We start from the raw sequence: 22842 nt of genomic DNA, 5'->3' as shown, positions 1-22842 counted from the left end.
AAGTTTCTTTCTGTTATTGATTCCTACTTTAATTTTGTTGTGTCTGGAGAACATACTTATTATGTCCTTAGTCTTTTAAAATTCATGAAGGGGCGCCTGGGTGGCTCAGTCGTTTAAGTGACCGACTTCAGCTCAGGTCACCATCTCATGGTTCGTGGGTTCAAGCCCTGCGTCTGTGCTGAACACTTGCTCAGAGCCTAGAGCCTGCTTCAGATTCTTGTCTCGTCTCTCTCTGCCCCTCCCCCACTTGTGCTGTCTCACTCTGTCTCTCAAAAATAAATAAATGTGAAAAACATTTTTTTTTTAAATTCATGAAGACTTTTTTATGGGTAACGGATATTCTCTGTGTTCGGAAAGAATCTGTATTCTCTTGCTGTTGGCGTGTTCTGTACATGCTAAGTTCACTGATTCCACTGTCTTCTCTATTCTTGTTGGTTTTCTACTTGTTCTGTCATTATTGAGAGTGGGGTATGGAGGTCTCAGACTACTGTTGAGTTGTCATAGCTTTTATTTTTGGTAGCTTTTGCACCATTTATTTTTTGGCCCTAGTGTTAGGTGCATATTTGTCATTGTTAGATGAATTAATACTGCTGTTATTTAAAAGTGCCCCTCTTTTTCTCTACTAACATTTTTCTCTTAAAGTCTATGTATGTCTTCTCTGATACTATCATCACCACTTCGGCTCTGTGGGATTGCATTTGCATGGTGCCGCTTTTAGTTCCAACCCACTTGTGTCTTTGAACGTAGCATTTGTGTCATGTAGATGGCATACAGTGGAATCTTGTTTTTAAAAACTCTATTTTGACAGTCTCCATTTTGATTGGAGTGTTTATTAATTCATGTAATTATAGATCATTTACATTTGCCACTTTGCTGTTTGTTTTTTTATGTCTTATGTCTTTTTTATTCTTCTATTTCTCTTTGATTGTCTTCTGGTGTTAGATATATACATTTTTTTTTAGTATAACTTTTTAATTTCTTTGATTTTTTTTTTCTAAAACTATTTGTCAGTAGTTGCTCTGGCATGCATTTTAACATCACAGTCTACTGAATTTCAAACTGGAGTTGAAAAGTACAGTAACTAAAATGAATCCATGTACTCAAAGGTAAATCAATAGAAATTATACAATCTGAAGAACCGTCTCTTTCTGGGATTCCTGTTATGCATATGTCGATCATTTTGGTTATATGCCACAGGTCTTTCATACTTAATTCATTTTTCCTTTTTTTTTTCTGGTTTTCAGATTATATAATTTCTATTGATTTATTTTTGACTTCACTCATTCTTCTTTCAGCCAATTTTCAGTTCTGCTGTTAGTCCATCTAGTGAGCTTTTCACTTTAGTTATTGGACTTCTCAACTTCAGGATTTCCATTTGGTTCTCTTTTATAATTTCAGTCTCTTTATTGGTGTTCTCTCTTCTGTCAGTCCTTGTTTTCATGCTTGGTTTAAACATGGTTTCCTTTGGGGCGCCTGGGTGGCTCAGTTGGTTAAGCATCTGACTTCGGCTCAGGTCATGATCTCACAGTTCGGTAGTTCGAGCCCTGCATTGGGCTCTGTGCTGACAGCTCAGAGCCTGGAGCCTGCTTCGAATTCTGTGTCTCCCTTTCTCTCTGCTCCTCCCCCACTCATGCTGTGTCTCTCTCTCTCTCTCCTTCAAAAATAAAAACATTAAAAAAAATTTTTAAACATGGTTTCCTTTATTTTCTTGAACATATTTATAGTGACTGCTTTGAAGTTTATGTCTGCTAAGTGCAACTCCAAAATACTGGAGTTTCTATTTATTGCTTTTTTTTTTTTTTTTCAAGTGTGTAGGCCATACTTTCCCTTTTTAAACTGGACATTTCAAATAATGCATTTTAACAACTCTGGATTCTGATCCCCTCTTGCCTGAACTAATTGTGTAGAATTTGTTTCCTCCACAATGTATGGCCTCTGATGTCTCTTCAGTTTTTGTTTTTTATTTTTATTTTTATTTTTATTTTTAAGCCCAGCTTCTTATGGGTCACTCTTGGGGTCAGTAAATCTTAATGGCCAGCCAGTGATTGGTCAGAGGTTATGGTTAAACATCTTGAGCAGTAAGGCTCCCATCATTTGTCAGTGCACCTGTGTGTGGTTTGGAGAATTCATTCAGAATTCATGCAGTTTACAAGTCTTCCCCAGTTTTTATGTTTACTTCATTCAGGCATTCTTGTGTCTCCTCTGTGCATGTGTCTGTGCTTACATGTGTGCATGATACCTGCAAGGCCTCAGAGATGTAAAAATAGCTAGAGCCTTCTCTGGTCTCCCATGAGCATGTGCGTACACATACCCTAATGCCCACAGGCTTCCAAAATGTGAGCTTATCAAGGCCCATGGTTGTCTTAGTCCCTAGATCTTCCTGTGAAATTTCTAACCAGTCTGGCTGGTCTCTTGGTTGGACCAAGAGTGTTGCAACCTCAGGTCAGTTGTGACGTCGGTCTTTCCCATTTGTTTGGACAAAGCTTCTCGGCACTCAGATTTTCCACACTGCTGTAGATCTAGTCAGTCACAGCCCAGGTAAATGCTTCTGGTTTTCACAGACTGTCCTTGCTAGAACTGCTCTGAAGGAGCTGGGTGAGAGAAGGTGGCCAAAATGTCACATACTGCATCATCATTATCCAACGTTCAGTTTCTTGAATATACTCAAATTGTTTTATGCCTTTGGTCAATTTTCAGAGTTCTGAAATAGTTGTCTTTGACAATTTTGTCCAATTTTATCTTTGCTCTTTGGGGAAAGTATTAACAAAGGCCCTCACTTTATCGTTCCTTTCAATTATCTGTTAATTTTTTTTTTTTTTTTTTAAGAGAAAGCGTGCTCCTGGAAGGTGGGGGAGGGGCAGAGAGAGGTGAGAAAGAATCCCAAGCAGGGTCCGTGCTGTCAGCGCAGAGCCCGCCTCAAGGCTCAATCCCATGACCCTGAGATAATGACCTGACTCAATAAGAATTGGATGCTTAATCAATGAGCTATCCAGGCACACACCCCACCCCCAATTTTTTTTTTTAAATGTATAAAAAGTTTTAATGTCTACTCCTGAATTTACCATTTCTACTCTTCATTACTTTCTGTACATTACAATCAGGTTTCCATCTGATTTTATTTTCCTCCAGCCTACAGAGGCTCCCTTAACAATTCTTTTACTGTGACAGACCAGTTGAGAACATTCTATTTTTATCTGAAAAAGTGTTATTATTTTGCCTTCATTTTTGAAAGATATTTTTGCTAGGTAGAGAATCCTATTTGATAGTTTTTTCCTTTAGCACTTTGAAGATATTGTTCCACAGTCTTGGCATTTTATGTTGCTATATTATCTTTGTTCCTTTGCATGTGATGTTTATCTTTTTTTCCTATGGCAATTTAATAATGATGTGCATATGAATGATTTTCTTTGTATTTCGTCTTGTTGGGGTTTGTTGAGCATCTTGGATCTGTGGATTTAGAGATTTGGCCATCAATTCTTTAAATACTGTTTGGCCCCCACCTCTCTCTCCTTTCGAAATACCTATTACATTTATATAATACTGCTTTTATTGTCCCATAATGTCACTGAGGATTTGTTCATTTTTGTTCAGTCCTTCCTCCCTCAGTCTTTCATTTTGGGTGGGTTTTATTGATCTTTTAAGGTTTAATTTACTTTTATTTATTTTTTGAAATAAGCTCCATGCCCAGTGTGGGACTCGAACTCCCAACCCTCAGATCAAGAGTCACATGCTCTACCAACTATGCTAGGCACACACCCTGCTAGGTCTTTAAGTTTACTGTTTTGTTGTTGTTGTTGTTGTTGTTTTCTGCAGTATCTTACTTGGTCTTGATCACATCCAGTAAATTTTTTGATTCAGATATTGTATATTTTTTTACCTCCGGAATTCCCATTTTTTTAATATGTCATTCATTTCCCTCTTTATTATGCTAATAGTTTCCTTTAAATCGTTAAATGTATTTGTAGTATCTGTTTTAAAGTCCTGGTCTGCCAATTCTGTCATTTTTATCATTGTTTCATCATGTCTGTGGCTCTGCTGACTGATTTTTCTCCTGATTATGGGTCAGAGTTTGATGCTTATTCTCATGTTTAGTAATTTTTTATTTGATGCCAGAATGTTTTAAGTTTTAGAGTAAATCTAGGTTTACAGAAAAGTTTCAGATGATTCAGAGAGTTCTCATACATCCCTCACCCAATTTCAGTTTCCCCCAATGTTACTGTGTTACATTACCAAAGTGCGTCTGTCAAAACGAAGACATTGGCACAACACAATACTATTAACTACAGACTTCCTTTGTATTTCATGAGTTTTTCCACCAGTGTCCTTTTCTTTCCAGAATCCATTCCAGGATACCACATTGTGTTTAGTGGTCATGTCTTCTGTCTCCTATTTGTGACAATTTTTCAGTTTCTTGTTTTTTAGACCTTAATATTTTTGAAGAGTATTGGCCAGGTTAATTTTATGGGATGTTCCTCCATGTGGGTTTGTCCAGTGTTTTCTTATGATAAGCCTGGAGTTAAGAGTTTAGAAGAATATCATAGAGATGAGGTGTCTTTCTGTTCATCACATCACATCAAGATGTTAATCTTGATCACTTGATTAGCTTGTTGGTTGGCTTCTCTCCTGTAAGACTGGTCTTCTTTTGCTTGGATGCCTCCTCATGCGGTGGTCCAGAAAAATGTTGGAGAGAAAGCCAGGGGGATTATAGGACTCACCTCTTTGTTTCCTTTTGTTTGGGGATCTCAGGCTTTACTACCTGTTGTCCTAGTGTCTGAAGACCCTTATATTCTAGATTTTGTGCAGTTTTCGGCTGCAGATGGCAGAAGGACAAGTTCTGTACCAGTTTATTTCAGGCTAGAATCAAAAGTCCTTGGCAGGACCCCTTTATGTTACCTTCATTGATTAGGTTTCTCAGTTAATTTCATTGCCTGTGGTTCCTCAAACCCCCACCTGCAGGAGGGCTAGCCTGTGGTTAACGCACTCCCAGGGGAGACTCCACCCTAGCCCGCCCCACCTAGAGCTCAGGCAGATAGAAACCATTTCCTGGCAGCGTTCTGGTAGTGGGAACATTTCTCCCAGTGTATCCTTCAACTCCAGTGCTTCATGGGTCTTGTCTCAGTTCTGACTGACTCCTTCATTGACCTCAAGGATTTGCCTCCGATTGCCCGAGATTTTAAACCATAAATCTCTTGGTTAGCTCCTAGAACAGCTCTGTCATGTTGCTAACGGTTTTGGGTTTTGTTTTCACTTTTTAAAGCCACTGGTGATTTCTGTTCTTGCAGACCAGGTTCTCTACATTTGAGGAGATGTTTGTCATATTTTATCCAGCATTTCTAGAGATTTTATAGCAGGAGGGCTGACAGTATATTGTTTATAGTATCCGTGAGCATTTTCTCCATGTAAGGTAGCATTCTAAGCCCTAAGGAAGTGATCCATTGCCTTCAAGTGGTCTGTGTTACTTGGGAAGGCAGGTCAATGTCTAGGTCAAAGAAGAATACCAGGATGGCTATAAGATATGCACAGCGAGGATCCAAACCTAGAGCCTTATGTCCTCTTTGAAATAAGGACATTGACAACTGCTTCACATCAGAGGAGGTACTCTAGGTAGGATAGTGCTCAATAGGATTTACAGGATGGGAAGAATCCTGGTATTCTTAACTAATAAAATTAGAACCTTCTCAGGGATTTTACTTATGCTATGTGCAAGTTATAAGAACCTGAGTCAATTAATCAGTACACATGTATTTTTGAAGACTGTTTTCTTGGGATCTGGAATTTTTTTGCCAGTATACATTTGGGGTTTGGAAGCTAGACTAAGATAAGAGTGGCATGCCAGTGATGATTTGGTGAATCCTGTTTGCAAGGAGGGAATCGTTCAATCTGGTGAAAATTATAGTGAAAACAAAATGTTTGAAATTCTAAGATATAAAGCAATATATAGGCTAGATTTGTCTGTGGTCACACAGGCTAAAAGAGTAAGTTTAATTTTCTACAAGGAATAGCACTCAGACCTTCTTCAGAACAGTGAAGTTTGTAAGTACTTGAAATGTAAATGTGTTTAAAAATGTGGGGCCTCGTTTGATCTCTGTGGGCTTTTTGCAGGACCCCGCTCTGTTCTGCATCCTGGTGTCTCATACTAAGACTTGTGTGTGTCTTGTGCATGGTTGTTGCATGTTCCCAGTTTGATCTCCAGGCGTCCTTTAGTAAGAGTAACTGTCAGAGGTCATGCCAATGTTGGAGCTGCAAAATGTCTGAATTAGGGAACTTTTTTGGAAGTTTGCTGATTTCTGAAAAGCAAGGAGATAAGTCCTCAGGAACCATACCTAGAATGGATTAAAGGGAAGAAAACAAAAATACATCTGTTGATTTTGAAACTGTAAGATATCTTTGGAAAATTACTTTTTATGTTACAATGTAATTAAGCTAATTAGGGCGTGGGTTGGGAAATTCCATGATGCTTAGTATCAGAGGCACTAGGGAGCATTCCCTCATGACAGGGAATCTGTCAGCAACATTGAAGCCTTGGAGGGTTCCGAGGACGGAGCGTGTACTGCACCGTGGATGAGCTGAGTGTTTCTCTATTAGCACTTCACACACCCTCCATCTTGGTGATAGTTCACCAAGCTTCAGCAACCTCTGGAGTTCTTTGTCCTTTTTCTTCTGAATTCTTGACTTTGAAATGCACTGACCAGACAGAAGTAGGGAGCCACAGAGCCCGGGAGCATGGCGGCTACAGGCTAGAGCTGGTTGGCTTTCAGTGGAAATATCCATCTTTGTGGATCAGACTGGGGCCGAGGAAGCTATTGGTCAGTTGATGCCTTCTCAGTACCCAGTGCTTGACTCATTACCATGCCAGCATTTTCTTGCTTTGGAAATTGAAAATGGCAGATTTCTGTGTCCTAATAGTGGTGAATGCAGCTGTTTTTGTTGTTCATTTTAGGAAAGTAACGACTTCTGCGAAAAGATGAACCAGGGTTAAAAGAAATCAGATGTGTGTATTTGGTATGCAATATTTTTGTATTACAAATAGCTACATTCTAACCCACATTAACCCCATGATATGTGAATTTTGCCAACTCCTGCTGTGTCTTTTAAATCAAATCCAGTAAATCACTATGAATGTTCTAATTTCTAAACAAACTAGTCTTCCAGTAGAGGTGCTTTAACACTGTACTGCAAATTAGACAACCTAAGATAAATGGACCATCTTTGTTAATTATGTAGTTTAATTGATCAAAACTACCAGATAGGATTTTATTTATAGCAGTTTTGCTTAGTATCAAATTCTATCGTATTAAATAGCGTTGAGTCATATATGTGGGGTCATTAAGATATACGCTTTTATTTAGCTTCTGTTAACCTTATTAAGTACCTTTTTTTTGGTCTAGTTCATGTCACAATATGAAATTGCTTTTAATTGAGATGACCAGCTTCCATTAGATTGTTCAACCCCCATTGTATACACGAACACAAAGCACTTTTCATTTTTGCTCTATTGATCGAGCAGCAATTTGCTTGAACTATATTCAGAAACTGGTGGAGGAAGATGGGAGGAAGGTTCTTTCTAGCGGTGGTTTGCTCTGTGGCAAACCCCACTGTTCGCATGTGAGTAATTTTGCAGCCAGTAGGTAGCAGTGGTGAGCAGAGGCACCGACAGAAAGCTGCCAGTCAGCGGTTATAAATTATTATTCATTTCTGTTATAGGTGGGGTGTGCAGTCAGTTACAGTAATAATTACCAGGACTAGAGGGTTTCCTAGGCAACCAATTTCCCCCCTCATTCATGCTGTTGCTGAGAGAGTGCCCGTAAAGCATGACATTGCTGTATTCGGAGGTTTGTTGGCCCCCTGCTGCTGCAGGTTTGAGGTTAGTTACAGCATCATAAGGTGCTCTCAAGCATAGAGAGCATAGAGAGCTCAGGCTGGGCTGGAAAGCACACCGGCGAGGGGGCCTTCTCCACCGTTTCACTTTTAAAGACAGGGTTCTAGAAAGGCAGATTCCACATTCTGCTTGATAACATTGCTAGGATCTCTGTAAGTTGTAGAACATTTTATTCTCTATTTTGGAAATAGTGGGTCATTTCCGTTTTAAGTTTTATTATTTAATAAAAATGTGCAGAGACAGACCTAAAACCAGACCTCTGCTTAGGACTTGAGTCAAATAAATCAATGGGAGGCTGTCATAGCTAATCATGGGTGTGTTTGTTGTTTCTTCAGTGTTATGAAGATGGTTCATAAAGAGGAAGGTAACACATTCTTCCTGCAGGAGCAGGATTAGTTCTTTATGTGGTAGGAAAATAATAGAAGCCACATCTCTTATCAGGGATCTATGCATGAATCATATCCTACATTTTGGGGCTCTCCAAAATCCTTCATTTTAATGAACTTACATCAAGTGCTTTGCAGGTGATAAAATGTAGTATTTGTTTGTGTCTGCTCTGAAAAAGGATAAGGGGGTTCCTGTCTCAGTCTTACACGGAGATGTGAAGTGTTTATCCATTTACAAGGCAGAAGTCACAAACCCAGACATGATACATCCAGATCTCATTCCCTGCTAGATGATTACAAAAGTGTTCGGGACCCTGCATCAGACCTGTGTATTTATTACCGTGCATCCTAGGTGAGATGTAAACTGTCTTCTACTCAGTGTGCGTGGTGGAGGGTGTGTGGTTTGGCGGGGGGGAGGAAGAGGGGACACCAGAGGTGCTTGTGACTGATTATTTCGTTGTATGTGGACCTTGACCAGGCTTCTGTGTTTCTGGAGCCTCTTATACTTTGTGCAATCTCCTTCTTTCTGAGAAAGAGAACGTGAAGGAACATTCTCAGGCCCCATTACGGCCTTCCCCTGCTATCATCCATGATTCCGCCTCTGGTAACTGGCATGGCACGTCCTGCTTCCCCTTCGAGAAATCTAAACACCGCCTGCCCTGCCGTGTGGGATAGCTCCAGTCAGGTATGGAAGCAGTGAGCGCGGGCAGGGGCTGGCTCAGTCCTGCAAGACGTCGGAGCAAAAAGCCCTATGCCCTTAGCCTTCCCTGTGTCTGGGGAAAACTGCCTTCCACTGACCCAGCTCTGCCCTGCTGCTCCAGGATATGGGCCCTACGGCTCAATGGCACGGGACCATGAGAGCATGCGGGTCATCAGTTGCCTGAATTGTCCACTTCCCGCAAAAGGAAATCCTGAGGTCCAGTTTCTTGAGAGCACTTCAAATGTACTACACATAAGTTTCCAGTCACCCTGTTGGATGTAGGCTTATGGGGTGATTCATAAAAACATAATATGTAGACTATGGTTTTGATCTTACAGATATTGTAAAATGTAATTGGCCATACAAATCTATCAGGATGGGTTCATCTGAAGTTTAGGTTTACTTTAAATAGTTTAATCTTCTTGAAAGTATTTATAGGCCAAAACTATGAGGCTAGCACCTGCTAGCCCAAACAGTTTTATCAAGGAATCCCAGTTTTCCTCTGAGTAGTTTAACAGCCAAAAGGAAGGGAGTGAATTTCCTGAAATGTAGTGATCTGATATACTTCAGGCGAGGACTTCTGCCCAATTTAGCAAAGGAAATCATTCTTTATTTCATATTGCATATTCTGTAGTGTAAATTATCTAAACTCAAGTGCTTCGCTAATGTTATAGATTAGATAATGAACTGATAACATGCTACACAGTAAATTAAAGACATGCGCTGAAGTCATTATTTACTTAGACACAACTACCCTTGCAGTAAGAAGTCAGCAAAAGGGGGTGATCTCCGAGTCTGTTCTGAACTCTAGATTTAAAATCACGCCTTTTTGAAAATTACGTCTTCTGCATCTCTGGATTCTGGAGAAAGAAGGAATGCCTTAATCTTTAGAAAGAGGCCAGTCTCGTGTTTATAATAATGATAAAATAGAAGAAATCAGCACCTCCTTGATTATAAGCTTGTTATTCTGGGTTTTGTTTTTGTTTTTTGTTTGTTTTGTTTTTAATAATTGAATTGCTTCAGGAAACATTGTTAAAATCTTAAGGTTAAATCATTCTTTTTTTTCTTTTCTTTTTTTTTTTTTTGTCTAAAGATTACTCTGCACCCTAGACAAAGGAAATATTTAAACTGTTAAATTTGAACAAAGATACAGTCTGCATATGACTTCTCTGAAGCCCTATAAAAATTCTTTAAAATTGCCTATTCACTCAAATTTACTGAGTGTAGCAAAAATGTCAAAGGCATAAAGTCAGAGAAGATTGAATAAAATAATGCAGAAAGACAGATTAGTCATGCACAGACCCACACAGCCTTTCAGAGCACACAATACCACTTTTTATTACCGCTCTATCTTTACAAAGACTACGTTCAATACATAGGAGATGATACATGGTCAGCCGTGTCATCTGCCTTTGATTCCAGGACTCATTTATCTGGGCCCTTTTCACAGTGACATTGATGAGAGATCTCAGTGTTTTCAGAGCATTGTTTTATTTATCATATATAATGGCTGGCTAAAAAAAAAAAAAAAAAACGGGAATTATGTCACCAATCACACATAAAAGAGTTGCGTAGAGGATTCTGTGACAAAGTTTGGTAAAACAGAACAAGGAGGCTCACGTAACTGTTCTTTCCTCTGCCTTCTCCCCGACACTGGGATCCCCCAAAATTCTGTGTGCTGATAAATGTTAAAAATAGTAAGAAAATGTTTTGTTGAGCAAAAGATAGGATACCCCAGTCTTTGTAAAACTCTTTGGCAATCGCATTTTTGTTTAAATTTAGAACATTTTAATTACTTTAGAGTTGCTGACCAGTATTTATGCATTTGCAAAGGGAAAGGAGACTATTTGTCAGTCACGGTTTTGTATCTTGCAAATTTAATAAAGAGCAGCCCTTAAGATAGAATTTCTTAGGCTGCCACAATTGACAAAAGCCAGCTAATGCTGAAATGTCAACAGCAGACCTCATCAGCAGGCCGCACTGCTGTGCAATCAAGAGAGTGCTATAGCTCCATATAAACAAGTGTGTGTAATGTGTACGTGTGGGGGGTGAGGAGGGAGCCCGGGGTCCCAGCACTGAGGGGACGAAGGCCACAAGCTTGCAGTGTGAGCATGTCAAGAATTCCTCAAGAAAAAAGGTTCCCTCTACGGCTTCTAAATTTTAAAGAATCAGTATTGTGTAAACTACTCAGAGAAAGTCCCAGGAACAAGGGACTGAGGTGGTGACTGACAGCTGCCTTAGAAAAGGTTATCTGGCTTATGTTCTTTGGGGGGAACTTCATTTCCATGCCCATGGGGGAATGTCTTTATCTTTCTGTGGCTTTCGTGGTGTCAGAGAGAATGCTAGAGAACCGTTTAGGAGACTTTCACTTTTTGGAACCGTGGACCGGCCCCTTAGCTGAACGTAAAAGGCTTTTTCTTTAGAACTCTGGTCGTACCTGCCGTGATGTGAAGTGTAGGGTCAGGGGGCGGGGGAGGGGGGGGAGCGCCCAATATCACCTCCCAGCTGTGCCCCTCCCTAGTTGGTGGAACCTTGGGGCAAGTTGTCATACTTCTGAGCCATTTCCTCATTTCAAAAATCAGGATTGCACACGTGGAAGGCTGTGTGGCTGCGTGTGCAGGAGACTGTGTGTAGTGTTTACATGGAAGATGGGGAGCGTCAACTTTTTCTGGGCGGGGCAGGCACGACTTTCCTTTGCCCTTTGAAGACTTGCTTTGGCCCTGTTTCCTTGATCGAGTGACCTTGCCCTCTCCCTCCTTGTGGACTGGCGGCCAGGGATCCACAGGGCCTTCAAGTGATGAAGGCTCAGAGGCTCAGAGCAGGAAAAGCTTTCCCGAGGCCCCAGTGTTCAGTCTGAACACCTTCCCTTAGCCCTTGAGGTTGGACAGGAGCGGGTACTACAGGTTGCCTGGTTAGAATGCAGGATTCCATAGAAGGAGAGGCTCAGCATTTCTACCTGTGCACCTTTGCTGGACCACAGCCCCACACATACCCCCTTCTTCCAGGTTGGTCTAAACTCCTCCTGCTGCTCACTGATCACCTGAGAAAGACTGGAGCCGGGCAGTTCCCTCCCCTGCCCACCTGGGACCCAGGGACACCCCACGTGGGGGACACCTGCCATCTTCAGCTCCATCAGGTCCTGGGAAGGACAAAGAGGCACACCTAGGGGAAGCAAGAGAGATTTTGGAGGGAGCTGTGGGCCGTCCATCTTTTTAAACCAGAACATGCATTTGGCGTTGACCATCTCCTTCCGGTCGCTGGGCAGAACCTGAGTGCCCTGAAGTTCTTCCCTTCCCCTGTCAAGGCTCCCACAGGCCAAAGTCTGAACATTTTGTGAGAGGTTAGCACCTGCTTGTGTGGCTTCCTTGACCTGAAGAGGATGCTGCTTCTCCAGACTTGGGTCCCTGATAGTTTGTTTGTTTAGTCAAAGTCTTTCTGGAGCTCCCATATGTGATGGATACTGGGGACAGAATAGTAAACAAGATGGGTCTGGGCACCGCCTTCATGGAACTTTGAGTCTAGTGAGAAAGACAAGCACATCAATGTAAAATGGGCCTGGAGAGTAACTGGGTGGAGCCGGAGGCCAGGAAAGGCCACGGGAGTGGGCGGCAGCTTCAAGATCTGAAGGATGAGCAGGAGGGAGCCATGGGGTGGAGCTGGGAGGAAGGAGCAGCCAGTGCCAAGGCCCCGAGGCAGGCATACGTTGTTGGGGTCTAGGGTGCAGGACGGAGAGAAAGCACAGGTGTGTTTGGAGAGTCACCTGGGCCTTGCCTGGTGTTTTTTTGGGGCAGTGGGAAAGTTCTGAGGGTTCTGAACAAGGACAGTGACTGGATCTGACTCACATTTAAAGAAAATCCCTGGATCCATCCTTTCAGAAGTGATTGTGGGAAGCTGGGTGTGGGAGCAGGGAGACCAGGAGAAGGTGGTCACAATCACTCAGGTGGTGTGGACGTTGCAACAGTGGAGATGGAGGGAACAAATTTAATATATATTTTGTGGTCAGAATTGGGGGACTCGCCTGTGGGGAGGGTGCCAGAGCACTTTGTCCTCACGGCTGGCTTGGGTGCAGGATAAGGATGGCCATAAAGTGAAGGAGAAGCAGGAGCCAGGGGAGAAGTGCGGTGCTCGGTGACACCCGAGGTCCTGGCAAACAACAGGCCACGTGAGGCACTCAGGAAATGCACCCCACTGTGGAGCACCCATCAGGGCACCCACAGCTCTTGCCCTGCTCTGACCTCTCCTCCTTGGACCTCCCTCATGTGTTGTGACCAGCCGGGACTTCCATTCACGCGCTGCTCATGTGCTGGCACTGCTCTACAAAGGCACAGAGGGATGCCGACCAGAAACAAAGCTGCAGCTCTTCACGTGTGTCCACGAGAGGGGACGGTAACCCATGGCAGCCCAAGGGAGGACGCAGGACGGGGAAACTCCAGAGGTGGGCCTCCAGCAGGACTTGGTCCAGAGGGAGAGCAGGCCCGAGGGGTGCTGGAGCAGGGGCAAAGTGCACCTGCTCCACAGGGGTGAGACCAGTGGACCCAGGAGTCTGAGGATGAGTGGCTGAAAAGGCTCCTGAAAATAACAGTCATCCACCCTGCTGTGGCCAAAGAGGTGGAACCCCTGCTCAAGGGGGTCCAACCAGTTCTAGAAGCATGGTCCGTGCCTGCTAATCCAGTCTCTTCACTATGTCTCTCACAGACAAGTTAATCAGAAATGTGAAGATTAGATCCCAGCCTGGGCGGCTCAGTCAGTTAAGTTTCTAACTCTTGGTTTGGGCTCAGGTCATGATCTCATGGTTCATGAGTTCAAGCCCCATTGTCGGGCTCTGCACTTGACAGTGTGGAGGCTGCTTGGGATTCTTTCTCTCCCTCTCTCTCTGCCCCTCCCCTACTCATGCTCCCCCCCCGCCCTGCCAAATAAATAAAAATAAAAAGATTATGTCTCCAGACTATTAGTTGTAACATTACATATAAAAGTATAATATGGGGAAAATCCAAGTGTCTGATAATCAGGAAGACTGGTTAAGAATGAATTATAAAAATATGATATGTCGCTTTTAAAATGGTTTTTAGAGACTTTTAAAAGAGCAGTGGGTAATGCTCATGATGTACACCAATGTTATATGAAAGCCCTATTTTGTAAAAAGGACCTAACTGCAAATATAAGTTATTATATTAGTCAACATTCTCCAGAGAAATAGAAACCCCCCTCCCCCCCCCCCACACACACACTCACTCACTCATACATGGAGTGTAATAGCTGTAGAGAATGAGAGAGTTTTATTTTAAGGAAATGGCTCATGCAGTTGTTGGGGTTGGCAAGCCCAAAATCTGGAGACCCAGGGAAGAGTTGTTTTTTAAAAACATCTGTTTTTTAAAAAATTTTTTAACTTTTTAAAAAATGTTTGTTTACTTTTGAGATAGAGGCAGAGCGCAAGTGGGGGAGGGGCTGAGAGAAAGGGAGACAGAATTTTTAGCACGCTCCAGGCTCTGAGCTGTCAGCACAGAGCCTGATGCGGGGCTCGAACCCACGGGCCATGAGATCATGATCTAAGCCACAGTTGGACGCTTAACCAACTGAGCCATCCAGGTGCCCTGATGTTGCATCTTGAATATGAGGGCCATCTGGAGGCAGAATTCCCTTCTCCTTGGGGGACCTCAGTATTTTCTCTTAAGGCCTTCAACTGATTGGATGAGGTCCACCCACATTACAAAGGGTAATCTGCTTTTCTCAAAACCTACTGATTTAAATGTTAATCACTTCTAAAAAAATACCTTCAAAACAACATCAACAACTGGGTACTGTGGCCTAGCGAGGTGATACATAAAATTAACTTACAGTAATGACAAAAAACACCAGAAGGAAGAACGTCAATGTCAGAGGGATAATGGGGCATTTATTTATACTTTTCTCTCTTTCCCAAGTGTCTATAATAAACATAGCTTTTAAATTTTAATATATAAAATATAAACAATTAAAACGATAAATTAAAGGAGCACCTGCGTGGCTCGGTAGGTTGAGTCTCTGACTCTTGGTTTTGGCTTAGGTCATGATCTCATGGTTTTGTGGGTTTGAGCCCCATGTCAGGCTCCCGGCTGACAGCATGGAGCCTGCTTGGGATTCTCTCTCTCCCTCTCTCTTTCTGCCCCTCCCTCAATCATGCTTTCTCTCTCAAAATAAACAAATAAACTGAAAAAAAATGATAAATTAAAGTGTTCCTTTTGCCTGTATGAGGCAATAGCCCTTTCAGTATCCACACAAGAGGCCTCTCCATGCCCCAGCTGTGACACCATTTCTTTCATTCTCTTACGTTTTAGAATCTTACAATTACAGAATTACCTAAAAAGTTGCCTGTAATCTCACCATGCTATCAGAATTGTAGTTTTTCTGCTGTAGAGCATTTTAGGTTTTTTTTTCCCCCAACAATGAATTATGCACAACATCTCACCTCACTTCTCAAAATTTCTTTAGTATCCCATAGCTTGATGGCACCTTATGATTAAGCCGGTCCCCGATTGTTGGACATTAATGTTATTTCCAATTTTCTGCTATTAGAAAGAATCTGGTCCTGAATAGCTTCAGACACCGCTCGGCACACACATGATTCTTTTCCTTAGGGTGGGTGCCCGGATGGAGAATCGCTAGACCAAAGCATATATATATTTGCACAAGCGGACCTGCATGTGTAGAACGGGTCTGTCATGGTCCTTGGTTCATATGTGCTCATCCTTAGGCCTGTACATAGTATAATTATTGAAGCAGTATTTTAAATGACATGAGCCCACCATCTAAAACGCAAACTAAGAACTTAGCAATAATATATGACTCCCCCATATCCTCACCTCCTTCACCCAAGGTAATGATCTTCTTAATTCTCCATTCATTTCTTTGCTTTCCTACATTATATTCCTAAAATCAAATGTTTTCCTTTCATTGTTTTTAGCTTTCAGAGGGTGTGGTGTTTTGTGACTTAGTTTTTGAAGCTGGTATTCAATTGCTGAGATTCTGCCACGCTGTTGTATCTCAACATGTTGTATCTCACGCATGTCCTGTGTTCCACTGACTGCAAGTACACGCCAGGTATCTACTCTCGGGCTGATGAGTATACGGGCAGTTTCTGGGGTCTGAACAGTGCTGCTACTAACAAACATTCTCTCCTGTGTCTCCTTTTGTACACGTGCAGGACTTTTCTCCTGGAGAGATGCACCTACGAGTAGAATTACTATGATTAGTCCATGGTAGGAGACGACTACAAGCTGTTTTCTAAAGCGGTTGCCTCTCCAGCAACGTATAAGAGCATCTGTGGGTCCACATCCTCTCCAACACTTGGCGTTATTAAACTGTTTGTCAGTCAAATAGGTACAACATTGTCTCTCATGATGGTCTCCTTTGCATTTCCCCCATCACCGAAGATGTTGATCTGTCTTTGTTTGCACTGGCTGTCCTAACAAATACCATAGGCAGGGGAGCTTAAAACAGCTTTGGAGGCCAGGAAGTCCAAGATGACAGTGCTGGGGGATCTGGCTCCTGGTGAGGGCCTTTTTCATAGTTTGCAGAAGGCTGGCTTCTTGTTGCATGTATCCTCGCGTGGTGGAGACAGGTCATCTCTCCCTCATTTCTTATTATCAGGGCACTAATCCCATCCATGAAGGCTCCACCCTCATGACCTAATCACCTCCCAAAGGCCCACCTCCAAATACCATCACACAGGGCCTTAGGTTTCAACATACAAATTTTGGAGGAACACATTCATTCTACAGCATCTTCTCTTAATATAAACATATTGGCCCCATTTATTTACTGTGAAATGCCTCTTTCTGTCTCTTGCCGATTTTCCATTGGGTTCCTTATGCTCTTGTTGATAATGTAGTTCAATACCTTTGTGGCACTAATTTTTTGTCAGTTATATCTTTTTACTTTCAAAGTTATTTTTTGATAAGTATAAAATTCTTAGGACACCTGGGTGGCTCAGTTGGTGGAGTGTCTGACTTTGGCTCAGGTCATGATCTCACAGTTTGTGGGTCTGCATCGGGCTCACTGCTGTCAGCACGGAGCCTGCTTGGGATCCTCTGTCTCTTTCTCTCTCTCTGCCCCTCCCCCCACCAAAAAGAAAAATAAACATTAAAAAAAATAAAGTTCTTAATTTTAATATGGTCAAATGTGTTTATCTTTTTCTTTATAGTCACAGATGTTTGTTAAAGGAAATTTATTCCTACCCCAAGTTATAAATGATATTTAGGTGTATTTTCTACTAAGAAGTTTAAAGTTCTGTTTTTAACATTTAAGTCTTTAATCCATTTGGACTTGGTTTTCCAACATGGTGTGAGGAGAAGGTACAATTTCTTCTTTTTCCAGATGGCTAATCATTTTTTTCACAATTTTACCTATTTAACAGTTCCTTTTGTCCTCAGCTGTTTTGACATGATTTTTTTCATGTACTAAATATCACGTCCCTAAGTGTGAGGTTCTGTTTCTGGACTCTCCATCTCTCAGGTGGGTTTGTTTCTCCTGTCACAAATACCATACTGCCTGAATTACTATAGCTACACACTAGGTGCCAACATAAGGTGGGGCAAGTCCTTCCTCTCTACTCTTCATCTGCAAAGGTATCTTGGCTATTTTTGACTTCTTATTCTTCCATATCATTTAACAAGTTTCCTTTACAATCCTCTGGCTTCACTCTAGGGCAGCCCTCCGGGGACCTGCCCTGGCCCAAGTCCCTGCAATGTCACCCTTTCACACATTCTCACCCTTGTGACAGGTTTGCTCACATACTCCAGCAATTGGGGGCTCTTGCCTGGTGACACCGTGCAGTGTTTTAAGCTCCCCTTGAGCCTCCGGGTAGCCCTCCCCATGGTGCCGGGGGTGGGTACTACCTGTGTTATATTGTCTTGTGATGCCTTAAAACACTGTGGGCTAGTCTTTCCAGTGTAAAATGGAATAATATTGAATCAACACATGGGGAGGAGAAGTGATGTCTAAGCAATGTTACACTTTCGTATCCATGAGTATGGTATATTTCTCTAGGTGAGACTTTCTTTAAGAGCTCACAGTCAAGTCCTGTAAATTTTCCTGTAGATGTTATAAACGTATTTTGTTAGATGCCTTCCTAGGCACTTGATATTCTTCATCCATGGGTCTTTTTGCCGTGTAGCCCTCCAACATGGTTCTGCTTATTCCCTTTTCCCTTAGCAGAGTATGAGAAAGAAGCCGCTGGGAGCTTGCCTGAGGGGATTTTTCGGAACAGAATGTCTGGCCCATTTGCTGCTACTTGAGTGAGCTAGTGAGGGAGCCCTGTTCTGGGTCCATTTAGGAGGACAGCATCTGCTCTTTGGGGAGTCGTGGGTACCCTGGTGATCTAGAGAGGAACTGGTTAGGTAGGGGAGAAGCTCCCAGCCAGGAGATGCCCCATGGGAGGAAGAAAGGGTTCCTGAGATCCAGGCTTGCTTGGGTCCTGGCTCTGCAGTCTACTGGCAGCCTTCCTTGTGAGGAAAAAAAGGAAAAAAAAAAGGTTTACCTCTTTGCTCTGTATCAGCAAAGGTGTTCAAAGGTGACGTTCACTGGAGGAAAGGCCTGCATGGAGTTCAGAGCTAGATGAGTGATTTTCTTTTTATCTGCTTACCGGCTGAGAAGGGTGAGCTGCTACATTGTCAGAGTGTCTGTGACCAACATGCAACCATGGGGGCAAAGCTGGGCTACAGATCATCATGGAACAGATGTTTCCACCCCCTGCAGCTGTGGTTTCGTGGGCTTCAAAGTGGCACGATTCATCCAGGGAGCACGAGTTAAGGAGATGTTGAGCAGCGCCACTCCTGGGGCTTTGAGCAGTTGTGGACGTGTTCCCTTTAGGACAGAATGCTGATGAGGAGAGTGGTCACTGGGGGATCCCCCGGGTTCACTCTAGGTCAGGCCCCGGGGCCCTGCCCCAGCCCAAGTCCTTGTGATGTCCCCCTTTCACACATTCTCACCCTGTGACGGGTTTGTTCACATAGTCCAGCAATTGGGGACTCTTGCCTGATGACACTGTGCAGTGTTTTAAGCTCCCCAAGGGCCCCAGGGCAGCCCTCCCATGGTGCTGGGGGTGGGCACTGCCTGTGTTAGCAGTGTCTTGTGATGCCTTAAGGCACCGTGGGCCAGTCTTTCCAGAATTCCTTGGGGATTCCCTGGATGCCCTTCTCTGAAGCAGGGGTCTTTAGACAGTACCTAGGACCGTGTGGCAGAAACTTCCCCTCCAGGAGCCAAAAAAGGCTTCATCCTCATCCGACTCGTGTCCACCTGAAAGGAGCCTGCGCGGGGCCGATAAGTCATAATCCAGAGAGGTGATGACAGTCGTCTCCATGTCCATTGATTAATGAAAACAGGGCTAGTTGGACACAGAGTAGATGGTTATAAATAGTGCTGTCAGAGAAAAATAATTATTGTATTAATAAGGAAACGGTTCAAAACCAGGCTCTGGAAAAGAGAACTAGCAACTTAGCATCTCCGTGGGCTGGTGAGGCAGACCTGATGGGATGCAGGGGCACTTCAGCCACCCCCTTGCTCTCCAGACCCCAGCCTCCCCCCGGTGTCTGAGTGTGTGTGTGGGGTGTGTGTGTGTGTGTGTGTGGACGCAGTCGGCCTGACCTGGCTCTCGCGGGATGCCGAGATCCGCTGGGGTGGTTTGCAGGCATCCGGGACCACTTCCAGCAGGAACGGGGAAAAACGAGCATATCTTATTGTACCTGAAACACTCTATGATATGTACTAAATATTATGACTACTCGGGGCCTTGCAATAATTGATTCACCCACACAGCCATTTAGTCTGCGAGCTGTTCGTTTTACAAATTCTACAATCTTTTAGAAATTCTTTCAGTGCGGAAGATTGCTGCCTGGCCTCAGATTCATTATGGTGATTGAATCCTTTTCAATAGAGAACGGTTTAAAGAGAGCACATGCCCGTGTGTCTCACTCAGAGTGAAGGCACATAGGTTAAAAGCTTGTCTGGGTGGCATAATTCACTGCCGCTATGCCAAACAATCACGTCTTATTGTGACCTTCATAAGATACAAAAAGGCAACAGGATGGAGCTCGGCTTTTTTTAAACCCACTCACAGATTTAGCTTCCCAACATCTGAAGCTTGGAGAATTCCTAATTAAATAACCAATTAATAATGTAGAATAGGAAAAGCTATTTTTTTTCTGAAATGCAAAATCATAATTAATCAGAGTACAAAAAGCTGCCTGTCTTTATATCAGAAAAATATAGACTAGGTATTTAAATATTCCACCACACCTGAACCCTGGCCATCCGTCATTGTTATGACTTAAAACATCTCAGACTAAATTAGGTTTTGTTTGTATAGAGCAGTGAAAGTCAGATGGCTTGAATGACAAAATTAGAACATGTTCAAATCACTGAGACAAAACCGCATAAAGAGAAAGATGTGCAGGGAAAGGGCTGCCAGTATGGAGCAGAAAAATTCCACTGATTTAAAAAAACAAAAAAAAAAAAAAACACAAAAAAAACGTATTCTTTCCCACTTACCCAACCAATTGGTGTAAGTATAAATCCCTGGCCCCCAAGCAGACGTTCCAGGGAAAAAAAAATTATCCCTGCCCCCTTGTTAATTGCCCCAAATAGCAAGCCTGGCTCTGGACGAGGCACCGCCTCCCCTCCCCTCCCCTCCCCTCCCTTCCCCTCCCCTCCGATTTCTCTGCCTCTGGCTGGCCCGGGTGCCATTTACCCTCGAAGCACCGGCCCGCCCCCCGCTCCAGCCGCCCAGCCCTCGGCCGGCTCCCCGCCCACCAATTATTGTCAGTAAGACAGGCAGGAGCCACTAATGATCTAAGGTCCCCCCACCCCTCCGCACTCTGCACCTCTGGCACATTTATATTTTAAAAGAAAAGCTTGCTTTTATAGTTTGTGCCACCTCCACAATTGATACTTTGCCCGTGAAATGTCAGAACCAGGGAGTAAATTTCCCAAGGAAGAAATGTATAAAAACGCTTTCAGTGACTGACTAGATCCGCCGACGGGGGCCACCGCCGGACAGGAAGCAGAGGCTCGCGTCAGGGCTGTTGGCCCAGGGTCGCCCCTGTGTCCCTTCGTCACGTGTTTGAAATGTGCCGAGCGTGTTGCCACCTTGTTTTCAGAACGGGGCACGCATTTTCTTGCCTTGTAGCGTTTGCTCGTGCTGGCTCCTGCTCATGGAGGTGAACGTATGAACCCACCTGATCTTGTCCCTCTTCCTGGCTCAACTGGGCAAAGTGACCTCTCTCGCTCCTGGGCACCTGCGTCCATCACCTTCTCCCTGTGTTCATGGGTGTGAACACTGCCCAGACTCCCACTGGCCCCCAGCTTGTGCTCCTGGGGGGTGGGGTCCCTGGCCCCTGCGGAGGAGGGTGTGGCCCAGGGACGGGTGGGGGGGTGGGGACAAGGCGCCAAGGTCTACCAGTGCCAGTTTCAGAGGGACCCTCGCCTTGGCCCCAGATGCCACTCGGCTCTCTGGCGTTCTGTCCCACCCACCACCACAAATCTCCTTCAATATATAATTTCCTTTTATCGTAGCAATAAATAATTTTTCGTGATAGTTTTGCTGTGAGACTTTGTGTGGCATTTTTTTTTTATTGACAAAACCACTATGAATCAACATACATGAACACAATAAAAATGTAAGAGCGATCTGCCCTACGGCTGCGGTCTTGTCAATAGGGCAGCGCATTGATCTCTGCTCCTCTTTGGGGTTATTTGTAGAGCTCAGTGATCAGCGCGGTTTGCGGAACTGTGCTGCTCAGGAGAAGCACCCAGGTCCCCCTCTTGCCAAGCTCCCTGCACCCTTCCCTGCCCACCTGGACCCCGTGGGGGGCGGGGGGCAGAGGTAGCAGAGCCCAGTGGTGGGGGAGGCTGGTGCAGGGCTCACCTCATCGGTCCTCCCTCCCCCCTCCCTCCTTCCTTCCTTCCATCCTTCCTTCCTTCCTTCCCTCCCTCCTTCCCTCCCTCCTTCCTTCCTTTCTTCCTTCCTTCCTTCCCTCCCTCCTTCCCTCCCTCCTTCCTTCCTTTCTTCCTTCCTTCCCTCCCTCTCCTCTTCCCTCCCTCCCTCTCTCCCTCCCTCCCTCTTCCCTTCCCTCCCTCCCCCTTCCTTCCTTCCTTCTTTCCTTCCTTCCTTCCTTCCTTCCTTCCCTCCCTCCCTCTTTCCTTCTTTCCTTCCTCCCTCCCTTCTCCCTCCTTCCTTCTTTCCCTCCCTCCCTCCCTCTCTTCCTCCCTCTCTCCTTCCCTCCCTCTCTCCTTCCTTCCTTCCTTCTCTCCCTCTCCTCTTCCTTCCTTCCCTCCTTACTTCCTTCCTTCCCTCCTTCCTTCCTTCTTTCCTTCCTTCCTTCCTTCCCTTCCTCCTTCCTTCCTTCCTTCCTCCTCCCTCCTCCCTCCCTCCCTCCTTTCTTCCCTCCCTTCCTCCTTCCTTCCTTCCTTCCTTCCTTCCTTCCTTCCTTCCTTCCCTCCTTCCCTCCCTCCCTCTCCTCTTCCCTCCCTCCCTCTCCCCTTCCCTCCTTCCTTCCTTCCTTCCTTCATTCCCTCTCCTCTTTCCTCCCTCCCTCCCTTTCCTCTTCCCTTCCTCCCTCCCTCCTTCCTTCCCTCCCTCCCTCCCTCTCCCCTTCCTTCCCTCCCTCTTTCCTTTCTTCCTTCCTTCCCTTCCTCCCTCCCTCAGTCAGGTGCTGTGTCGTGGGACGCAGAGGAGGGCCAGACTTTGGCCAGCTCACAGGGCTCTCCCCATCTGCTGGGGGCAGTCGTCCAGGATCTGTGGATGGAAGTCCCTCCCAGTGGTGGGAAGCACCAGGGAGGCACTGCCCACTTGCCCCTCACACTCCCTGACTGAATGCCTTAACAGGCCAATCCTGGGCTGTGTT

At 44.3% G+C, this 22842-nt stretch overlaps 1 protein-coding gene across 1 annotated transcript in view; it reads left to right on the top strand.

Annotated features, from left to right (window-relative positions):
* The window catches only part of URI1 (URI1 prefoldin like chaperone), a 124895-nt gene extending 108579 nt beyond the window's left edge, over positions 1 to 16316 (top strand). Inside the window, exons 11-12 of the mRNA XM_060650862.3 lie at positions 15906 to 16042; positions 16146 to 16316. Coding sequence (XP_060506845.1) covers positions 15906 to 16025 — 120 coding nt within the window. The 3' untranslated portion in view covers positions 16026 to 16042; positions 16146 to 16316. The remainder of the gene's footprint in view (positions 1 to 15905; positions 16043 to 16145) is intronic.
* The last annotated feature ends 6526 nt before the right edge of the window (positions 16317 to 22842 follow it).

This window comes from Panthera onca, chromosome E2, assembly GCF_046562875.1.
Source record: "Panthera onca isolate mPanOnc1 chromosome E2, mPanOnc1 haplotype 2, whole genome shotgun sequence".
Classification (NCBI taxonomy): domain Eukaryota; kingdom Metazoa; phylum Chordata; class Mammalia; order Carnivora; family Felidae; genus Panthera; species Panthera onca.
The sequence above is the reverse complement of the archived record's forward strand: the minus strand, read 5'-3'. Positions and strand labels throughout refer to the sequence as shown.